This window comes from Pithys albifrons, chromosome 9 (genome assembly GCF_047495875.1).
Source record: "Pithys albifrons albifrons isolate INPA30051 chromosome 9, PitAlb_v1, whole genome shotgun sequence".
Lineage (NCBI taxonomy): Eukaryota > Metazoa > Chordata > Aves > Passeriformes > Thamnophilidae > Pithys > Pithys albifrons.
This window is the reverse complement of record NC_092466.1, coordinates 4,790,932-4,801,630: the sequence shown is the minus strand read 5'-3', so window position 1 is coordinate 4,801,630 and position 10,699 is coordinate 4,790,932. Positions and strand designations below refer to the sequence as shown.

The window sequence follows — 10,699 nt, the reverse complement described above, 5'->3', positions numbered from 1 at the left end:
CGAGTGCAGGTCTAGAAACAGAAATAAAGAAAGACTGCAGCAAAATCCACTCAGCTCCATCACCAGTGGGCATGGGAGGGATGGTCAATACCAGCCTTTAACATTCAGATATTGCTGGGGAAGGGGAATAAATAAAATCCATAAATATGTGACAAATCTATGGACCTCAAATGGCAGAGATTTAGAAATGCTCTTTTAAAACACTGAGGGATATTTTTGTTGGGTTGGGGTGGAGTTTTTTTAAATAAAGAACTGCAAAGTGGGAATTTCTTTTAACATTTCCAGAAGTTGGTTTAATTTTTCATCCTTGCTTGACTTTCTACCATGAGTTGTTTGCCCTGAGGGACTCCAAAGGGATTAGGACCTCATAATTAACAAAGCAGTGAAAGATGGATGGGAAAGAGTGGAAGTTTCAGTACAAAATTATTTTGGTGACTCATATCTAAATAAAATCTTCACTAAGATGGAGAAATGCTCTGGGATCTTCCATAAGAACTTTGCATCCCTCATTTTTCATGTAACAGCTGCAAACAGGTAACACAGAGCTTTAGTCCAGACACTGCAGTTAGGTGGTTATGGGCTGTTTTCTGTATAGTAACTATTTGCTGCATCTCGTTTGTTTGTTTGTTTGTTTGTTTTGATTTGATTCGGTTTGGTTTGCTTTGCTTTTTGTTTTTCCTCTGTATAATTCCCTTACCCTGGAGTTGAGGAATGTTCCCAGAGAAATAGCATTTCTTTGAAAAATTCCTGATGATCTTTACTTTGCCTGGTTAATAAGTTGTTAATAAGAACAGAATATGTCTGTAAACTAAAAATTGCTGAGACCCCATCCCCAAGATGTGTTGAAGGTACATGAAATACGAGGTCTATTGCAGCCAAAAATGTTACATGACTGGCTCTATATAAATTTTCCCTCTATTTGTAACCCCAGATGTTCATGGGGAAGCAGAAATCCTGGAGATACTTTGCAAGCATTAACATGGAGAATTTTTTCTTCTTTGCTTCCTTCTTTATTTCTTCCTTTCCTTTCCTTTCCTTTCCTTTCCTTTCCTTTCCTTTCCTTTCCTTTCCTTTCCTTTCCTTTCCTTTCCTTTCCTTTCCTTTCCTTTCCTTTCCTTTCCTTTCCTTTCCTTTCCTTTCCTTTCCTTTCCTTTCCTTTCCTTTCCTTTCCTTTCCTTTCCTTTCCTTTCCTTTCCTTTCCTTTCCTTTCCTTTCCTTTCCTTTCCTTTCCTTTCCTTCCCTTCCCTTCCCTTTCCTTTCCTTCCCTTTCCTTCCCTTTCCCTCCCTTTCCCTTTCTCCTCTCCTTTCTCCTTTCTCCTTTCTTTTCTCCTTTCTCCTTTTCTCCTTTCTTTTCTCCTTTTCCTTCGCTTTGCCTTCCTTTTTCTCTTCCCTTCTCTTCCCTTTTCCTTTCCCCAAACGGGATCCCCACCTGTCCCCCGAAGGGCCGCGGGCAGTACGCGGCATCACCGCCGTACCGAGCGTCACGTCGCGATTCCCGAGGCCCAGAGCCGCCGCTTCGCAGTGTCCCGGGATGTGCCGTGCGGTGCATGGGATGCTCCGGGCCCGGCCGTCCCGGGCCACGGGGCGCTCCCGCGTCCCGGCAGGGGGCGCCCTGTGCTCGGACCCCGGGAGCGGCGGGAATGGATCCCGGGAACTGCGGAGATGGATCCCGGGAGCTGCGGAGATGGAGCCCGGGAACTGCGGGGATGGAGCCCGAGAACAGCGGGCACGGAGTCCGGGAATAGCCAGGATAGATCCCGGGAACAATGGGCATGGAGTCCGGGAATGGCCAGGATGGATCCCGGGAACGGCGGGGATGGAGCTCGGGAACAGAGGACACGTACCCCGGGAGCGGCGGGGCCAGGCCGTGTCCCGGAGCACCGCGGCCGCTCCCGGGCCGTGATCTCCGCCGCCGCTCCTCCGCGGGCTCGACGTGTTCTCCAGCGGGCCGAGGGGCGCTGCGGGGCTGCCCGGGGAGGGCAGGACACCGTCGGGGGCGAGCCCTACCGCCCCTCCGCAGCCCCCGCGCCCCGGCCGTCCGCTATATCGTTTGTGCCCCACGGCGGAGCGCAGCGGAGGGTGCCCCGGGCCCGGCCCGCCGCCCCCCTGCGCCGCCGGTGGCTTTTGTTGCCGGCGTTGCGGGGCGGGGGCGCGGGGGGCGGCGCGGCGGGGCGGGCGCGGTTTTGAGGCAGGAGCGGCTCGGCCCGTGCCATTCGCCTCCTGCCACTCCCGCCGCGCTCCGCCGAGCCGGTCCCTTTGTGCCGCCGGCCCGGCCCCGCTCGCCGCCTAATTGGACTCTGTATCGCCGGGGACGGGCGGGCGGTCGCCGCCTCCGGGCACGGCGGCGCGTCGGGGCGGGAGGGGCCGGGTCCGCGGCGGCTGCGGGCAGGGGCTGCGCGGAGCCCTCTCCTCCCGCCGCCTCCCGCCTGATCCCATTCGCCTTTGTGCGTGCCCAATCGCCGCGTGCTCCCCGCGCGGAGCGGGGATGACATTTTGATTTCATCATTAGCATCCGGCGCCGGGTTGACGCAGCAGCAGCGGCGGCGGGAGGCGGCGGCGGCAGCGACGACCCCGGCTCTTCGCCTGCCCGCAGCAGCCCCTCGGTGCCGCGGGCTGCGCGGGTCCCCCCGGCCCCCGCCCTGCCGCCCCCCCATGCGAGGGGCCCCCGGCCGGCCCCGCCACCGCGCTCCCACGCCGCCCCGCAGCGCCTGTCGCCCGCGCCGCCGGGAGCCGCCACCTGCGCGCCGGGCTGCGGGGCCAGCGGCGGGCAGGAGCCAGGCGGGCACCGGAGGATGCCGGAGACCGGGCAGGAGCAACCCAGCGCCCCACCGCCTCCCCCCAAGGAGTCCTTCTACATCAAGAACCTGCTCAACGGCGGGCCTCCCAAGGCGCCCCCCAAGCAGCCGCGGGCGCTGTTCGCCCCCTCGGGCAAGGCGGCGGTGGACGGTGCCGGCTTCGCCCTCTCACAGGTGGGCGACCTCGCCTTCCCCCGCTTCGAGATCCCGGCGCCGCGCTTCGCCCTGAGCGCCCACTGCCTGGAGCGCGCCCAGACCTGGTGGTACCCCTACGCCCTGACGCCGGCCGGAGCCCACCTGCCCCGCACGGAAGGTACCGCTCCCCGCAACTTCCTTCCTTCCTTCCTTCCCTCCCTCCCCGTCGGGGCGGCCGCGGTGGGCACCGGGGGCGGTGGGAAGAAAACTGTCGGGTCGTCCCGTTTCCCCCGACGGGATGGAGGGGGCCGGGAGGTGATGGTGTCTCTCTTTGTGTCCCTTATACCCTCCTTCTTCATCCCCCGCTTCGTCCTTCCCATCCAGCCGCAGAGAAATCCCTGCTGAGGGACTCGTCCCCCGCCTCGGGCACAGACCGGGACTCCCCGGAGCCGCTGCTGAAGGCGGAGGGGGAGCAGAAAGAGCTGGACTCCAAGAGCCCCGACGAGATCGTCCTGGAGGAGAGCGACTCGGAGGAGGCGAAGAAGGAGGGAGGCGCGGAGGACTGGAAGAAGCGGGAGGAGAGCCCGGAGAAGAAGCCGTGCCGCAAGAAGAAGACGCGCACGGTGTTCAGCCGCAGCCAGGTCTTCCAACTGGAGTCCACCTTCGACATGAAGCGCTACCTGAGCAGCTCGGAGCGGGCCGGCCTGGCCGCCTCCCTCCACCTGACAGAGACCCAGGTGAAGATTTGGTTTCAAAACCGCCGCAACAAGTGGAAGCGGCAGCTGGCGGCCGAGCTGGAGGCGGCCAACCTCAGCCACGCCGCCGCGCAGCGCATCGTCCGCGTCCCCATCCTCTACCACGAGAACTCGGGCGCAGAGGGGAGCGCGGGGGGCGGGGGAGCCCCCGGCACCCAGCCCCTGCTCACCTTCCCTCACCCCGTCTACTATTCCCACCCCGTGGTCACCTCCGTGCCGCTCCTGCGGCCCGTCTGAGCCCGCCCGCCGCTGCGCGGAGGGGCGCGGAGAGGCGCGCAAATCACCCGCCCGCTTGTAAGTACTCCAGCCCCTCGTGCGATTCACCCGGCCGGCGTCTGCGGAGCAGGGATTTTGGGGGAAGAGGTGCGGGAGTGGGGAGACCCCTCGGCGTGTGGTGGTAGGAGGAAAGTCACGAAAATCTAGAAAAAAAAATAAATGGGGGGAGGGAAAGGAAAATGAGGAAAACGAAAGCGGGAACTTGTAGAGAACCCTGGAGCTGTCACATCTTTTGTAAACGTGGATGAAAACCGCGATGGTCTCTGTGGCTTTAGTTTTATTTTTGTAAAAAAAAAAAAAAAAGGAAAAAATAGGGGGGGAAACAGATAATAATACTACAAAAAAGAATGATCCCAGGCCACTCCTCGAGATTTGCCAAATGCTAACGGGAAGCTGAATTTCTGTTCCTTTCGGACCTCTCCTTCTGCCTCCAAATAATTGTTCAGGCTCCTGATCCTGTCGTGACTCAAACTTCAACGACCACGACTTTTCATTTAAGCAGACCTTTGCCTCTTTGCTTGCCCACCTTTTGTACCTTTCTGTTTCTGTCACGGGACTTTTATGAGCAAGAAATACAGCCTCAGAGTGAACGGTTAAATACACCTGCACGCTTTGAGTGACCCTTATTTATTATCGTTTACTTAGACATTTTTAATTCTTGTTTATAATTCTTGTTTTCCTAGTTGTCGGGTTGTTTCGGGTTTTTTTCCTTGTAAAGTCATTTCGGTATTTTGGGGAGAAAAAAATCTGTACCCTTTTGCTTTCTTTTGTAATACTAATTATTATTATTAATATTATTGTACTTTTGAACTGTGCAATATTGTATGATGATTCTTAAAGCACTGCTTTTATTTGAATGGTGAGGAAAGGGTTTTTAGCAATGTAAAACTGCGTTTGTTCATGTTGTACAAAATTAAATAAAAAAGAATTAAAAGCGAAGGAAAGTGAGAAGCGAGGAGCAGGGCATGGGAATCAGCATCAGCCCGGCTTATGCGAATAGATAAGGGAGATTCGGTGAGCTGGGCGCTTTAAGTGAAGGACAATCAACTTTAGGGTAATTTTAATTTATTTGATATGTTGTACAGTTTTCTTCTAAAGTCCATTGAGTATGTGGATTTTAATAGGCAGAAATCAAGTGAGGAGTGGACACCTCTAGTTTCTCTCTGTCTTAGTGTCTACTCACCTGTTGTCTGACGAATGTTTGCTGTCTTCCCAAGGGTTTGGGTTGGTTGGTTCCTTTTCATTATTTTATTTCAAATTTTGTTTTCCCCTTTCGGTTATACTCTCTGCCCTCTCGCTTTCTGTTAGGGATCGATCCTATTTTTGAAACAGCCTATATTGTTATAAACTTAATGTTGTGGTGGAAAAAAAATCAATAAAACCCGTTCCTTATCATTTTTAAGTGTGATTTTGGATGAGGAAAAAAAAAGAAGAAAATATAAACAACAATAAAAATAATAATAAAAATAAATAAACAAAAAAATAACCCAAGAGTTGTCTGGGAGCGCTGTCGCCCTGGTCGAGGTGCGGGGACAGGGGCACGGAGCCACCCCTGCCGGGAATCCTTGGAGCGGGTGTCCGGAGTTTCCCGACGGGAAGAGCATCGGGGACTGGAGAGACCTTTCCCACCTCCGGCGCTGCCGGGTTCACGGCGGCTCGGTAACCCCGACAGAGGGGTCGCAGACTCCCAAGGAGCCCCCGGAGACAGGGGAGGGCGGGGGGGGGGGTCTCTTCCCACGGGAAGGCCGCCTCCCCTTCCCGGAGGCTTCCCCTGAACTTCTGGCCGCCCCTTCCTCTGGGTCCCCCCACCCGAGACTGCCCTTCCCCTCTCTCCCCTCCTCTGGGGGATGCCACAGGGGTGTCCAACCCCCCCGGACTGCGCCCTCTGCCCACGGCCGGAGCCGTCACGCGTGTTAATACCCCCGGCAGGGTTATTTGGAGATAGGATCGCTCTCCGCTTCCCGCAGATTGTCCCGAATCGACGTGTTGATAGCGCCGAGGGCAGGACTTCGGGGCAAAGAAATCAAAATAAAACTCAGCGTTGCGAAAAGATAATCCCGCGTTTTCTTTTCGTTTGGGATAAAAACCCTGGCAATGGGTCGTAAATGAAAAATAAACAGAGTTTCGGAGTCAAAATACGGTGCTGGCTGTGTCGCCTACAAACAGAGGGATGCCTTTGCTGTTTGCTGTACCAACTTTGGGACAAGTCGCTTGCAGTTCATTAAAAATATTGTTGTCATAGTAAATAGCTCTTTCCATTTTACAGCGCGGCAGCACGATGTTATCAAACGGCAGTGAAAAAAAGCTCATTTATTTCTGGTCAGTGCCCAGAAAACGATTCCGGACCCTTCCGGCCCTTCACCAGCCGAGGAAGGAGTCGCTGGACATCAGCGCGACTCCGGCCCTGCAGCGCGGCCTTTGCGCGGCTGCGGACAGCGGGCACCGGCCAGTCCTGCCCATTCCGTGAATGTCAGTGGTATTTCCCAAGGGAATGATGATTTGGGTGGGGTTGATGGAGCTAGGTAGCACTTTTTTTTTCATTAAGGGGAAAAAAAAAAAGGGAAAAAAATCAACCAGATTCCAGCTTTTCTCTTCCCGCTGCCCTTGCACACCGCGGCATCGACAGAAGACAGATGCTGTGAAGCCGCACCGTGATGTTGGGCGCGGGGCCGAGGGCCTGTGAGCCCAGGTCGCTGCCACCATCCCGAGCCACCTCTCTCCAGCAGCCGGGCTTTCCCCACACCGCGGGCGGCAGGGATTCCTCGGAGCGGGATGCTCTTTTCTGTTCGCATCCGCAGCAAGCCGAGCCTGGCGCTCAGGCTTTTCTCAAGCTTTCACAAAGTCTACCCAAACTCCGTTATATCCCTCAACGCTCCAGCTAAATGGGAAGCGAGCGTTTTAATATCTCTCTTCGAGGGAGATGCCCACTGAGCGGGGGCTCCGATAGCCCTGGCTCTTCCCACTGAGCTGCGCCACTCCCGGGCGGGGAGCGCCGGCCTGGAGCGAGACAGGCTGCCAAGGGAGCCTACCCTCCTCCCGCACCTTTGGCCCTGCCTAAAGTTTGTGGAGATCTCGCGTCCCCCTGGGATGAAGTGAAAGCAATCGCTTGGAGTGGCGGAAAAAAATTATCTTTGCAGAAATAAAAACTGTTTGGTGGGAGGAGGGTGCGATTCAAAGAAAGTTGCTTCGTTCCACTCGGCTGTTGGCAACTCCGCGGCCACTTCTGTTTACTGCTACAATCCCGCTCGGCAAATCTCTGCCTTTGTTTGCAATTCGAGAGATAACACAGTTCTTCTCGGCCACTGTTTTGAGCTTGGCTGAACAGAACTAGCTCGTCTGTTTGTGGTCGAAACACACATGTATTTCTTTTATTTGGTAGTAAATAGAGGTTTGCTGTGTACAGCAAACAGCGGAGGGAAAGATATAAACTTCCCAGCCACCACATTTTGGGATTCAGAAGAGTTTTGCCTCCCGGAGGGCTGAAGTAGGGACCGAGGGGCGCGGAGCCGTTCGGCCCCTCCAGCAGCCACACGCTCCCTGCGAGCCACGTTGGGAGGTTGGTATTTTTTTATCCCAATTATTACTGATAAATTTAAAATATTTTATCCGTATATTTGCAAGTTTTCTGGTCCAGGTCGGTGGGAAATGTTTGCTTCTGCTGCCTAGCGAAGGACGGGCGGCAGAGGTGGGGACACATGGAGCCGTTCGGTGGCAATTATCCCGCCTTAACGCAGTGGTGGAAAACTGTGTGGTTTGGGGGTTCTATTCTTTTTTTTTTTTCCCAAATATGCTGCAAGTGTCTCTGTAATAATCACTTTACTCTATCGACTTGGCATAGTGTGCTAACGGAATGAGAAGACCATTAAGAGCATTAACAGATTGGTACAGCATAATGCTTCAGTTCATATTGATCGTAAAACGTCTGTAAAATATTGTTTCAAATGAATCTATTGTTCCTGCGCTCTTTCGGCGGTGTTGATGACCTTGGTTTGTTCTCGCACATCCAAATTATCTTCTCGCCGCTCCCATATGATTGGGAACCGGGTGTTGGGACCTGTCGCCCCCGTCCCCGACGCTCCGGGCCGCTCCCGCGGACCCTCACCTACCAGAAAACGTAGTTTGAGGGTTCGCAATCACCTCAAAAAAAAAAAAAGAAATAAATAAAAAAGAGTGCGTGGGGAGGAAAGGACCCCTTGTGATTGTGCCCTGCATGTGAGAGCGGCTCTCCCAAGCCTCCCTCCGCTCCGCACCGTGCGAGGCTGCCGAGATAAACCTCTCCCGGGATCACATCCTCGGGAAGCCCGCAGAGTTGCCCAACGGAGACGTCTAAATCTGTTTAGATCAATATAAAGTCGAAGGGGGTGCAGACCCTGCAGCCTCTCCCCAGGCAGCCCCCGCCCCGCACCCCGCGGGGTTGGGCCGCGCCGGGACGCGGGGGGACCCCGGGGAGCAGAGTCCGCACCCGGGGCCCTTCGTGACTCTCCCGAGATGGTCGTGCATATTTTACAGACCAAATCAGCCAATCACTCTAGTTCAGCGCGATGCCTCGGATTTAAAACTCCCTCGCCCCACTCCCTGCGAGCTGGAAGGTGCCGTGGGACGCCCGTCCCCCCGGCGAGGACACGCGTGTCGCCCTGGCAGGGAGCGCAGCGGCCCCGCCGGGAGCTCCCGCAGGCGTGGGAAGCGGCACCTCGACAGGAATGAAACCTCCGCTTCTCTCAGGTTTGGTCACCTGGTCTAGGCTCTCCTGAGCTTCGATATTTTAAATAAATATAAAGAATCTCTTGCTCTCCTCAGCTCTATTCGCCTTCATGATGGAGTGGAACCATCAGATTTTCATCAAAGTTCTATTAAGTGAAACATAGGTTGCAGGGCACCCTCTGATTGAAACAGTTTAAATTTTAATTGTGTTTTTAATTTGACATATAGTTGCAGAAAGGAATGACACTACAACGCCAAGGGGCGGTCGATTTTCTTAATTTCTCCCAGAGGAATTGATGAGTCTATCAGGCCACTAGATTGGAAACACATTAAAGCTCTCTGGTTAGGTTGTTAATTGGAACTTGATGGATAGGGGGCCTTGGATAGGCTATGCTGATCCAATCTTCATGACTTTCTGTTTTCCAATAAATTACACGATTCATTTTCCAGCCACAGATTACATAAATTGTACACCTCTAGGGCTCTCTTTTTCAAATAGGGAGCCCTTTTCCCCAAAAGCCTATTGCGAGATGTCATTTGCACCAAAAAACGAGCAGCAGAGGCTCTTGAATGAAAATCGAAACATAATCAACGTTTATACTTAGAAAATTTATTGAGATCATTTTCTCTGGTATTTCCTTATTTTAAAGTTTGGACGCGCCATATATCATAATCCACACGTGTAAAGGGGACTGTGTTTAATATTTATCGAAGCTTGATTCCAAGATCAAACTTGTTTATGACTTCATCTGTCATTTCAGAGGGAACCTTCTCCCGATATTACGGCCGCTCAACAAGCCTATTTTCCGAGTGCTGCAAAAGCAGCGGAGATCAATTTTTATTAGGCTCCCTTTGAAAGCTTGCTCAGGGCCACTTTAATATCGAGCATTGTAATAATCTGGAGATCTAAACTTTAAGCGTTCGCTCTGTCTTTCAAAGTTTATCTTTGCCGCGGCGTTTGATCATCTGTGCCCCGACGGGACGGGCTGCGGGGAAGGAGTGGGGAAAGCGGCCAGCCGCGGGTTGCCCCCTCGCAAAACCCTTCCCGTGGCCGGCAGTCCCTGCCCTGATGAATATTTGATCAGATGATAATGAGAGCATGGCTGGGCCGCTTCGACCTGCTGTTCCTCCCCTCCCGACAGCGGCGTCGAGCATCCCGCAGAATTCGCTTTGGCTTCCCTCTCTCCCGAGCGGAGAGGCCGTTTGACAAGTTTCTCCTGGAACAGTAATTGCAGCGAAGTCTGGTCGTTTTGAAGCTGTGGCCGAGCAGACCTCACGTCTGCCCGCTGCGTTTGTGCAGCCCGGCCCGCCCAGCATCCATCTCCCAAGGCCCTGGAGTATCCCCTTGGCTCGGCCGCAGCCAGACAGACGGCTCCCACGGGCAGGACCCCCCTCCTCGGGGAAGGGAGGGTATTGTCAGAGGCACTCAGTGCTGGTGGGCTTCGAAGGGAAGGAGCTGCTGTGGGCGGCACCTGGGGGCAGTGGTGCCGCTGCAGTGTCACGTCGCGCGGCTGCTGAAGGAGTGGGGTTGCACCTCGACGCCTTCCTTCCCTGCTTCGGGCCCGTTCCCAAGAAGGAGCCGCGGGCTGGCAGACCACAGGGGCTCTCCCCAGGTCGGGCAGGTCACCTGGACGGCTCTTGCCCGGATCCCCCTTGCCCCGCTCCCCGCCCGCGGGCGGGGTGTTGGGTCTGCGTGCGGGGCCAGCCGGGGCGGCGGAGTGGGATGAAGGACGATTTCTTAAATTGTATTTCAGTGCGGGGTCTTTCCGGGTTAATGAGCTGACATCATGATTAAAGCTGACCATTTGTAATGTGTCGCGACCCTGTTGAAAAGCACTGAAAAGGTTAATGTGGTAAAACAGGACAGCACCTGCCCCTCAGAGGGAGAGGAGGAGCTGGAACACTTTTCCTAATCAATTAGTCCATTAATGAGTCTATCAAGTAGTTAAGTAGTTAAAGATTATGCCGCTGGTCTGGGTAACAGTCGTCATCTCGCTATACCTAATTATATTATAAGTACTTTATTCAATATACCAG

At 54.4% G+C, this 10,699-nt stretch overlaps 1 protein-coding gene across 1 annotated transcript; it reads left to right on the top strand.

Annotated features, from left to right (window-relative positions):
• The first annotated feature begins 2,792 nt into the window (after window positions 1-2,792).
• Window positions 2,793-3,922, top strand: HMX3 (H6 family homeobox 3). Its single transcript, XM_071563821.1, has 2 exons — window positions 2,793-3,108; window positions 3,315-3,922. Exons 1-2 carry the CDS (start codon window positions 2,793-2,795, stop codon window positions 3,920-3,922), a joined length of 924 nt encoding a protein of 307 aa, XP_071419922.1.
• The last annotated feature ends 6,777 nt before the right edge of the window (window positions 3,923-10,699 follow it).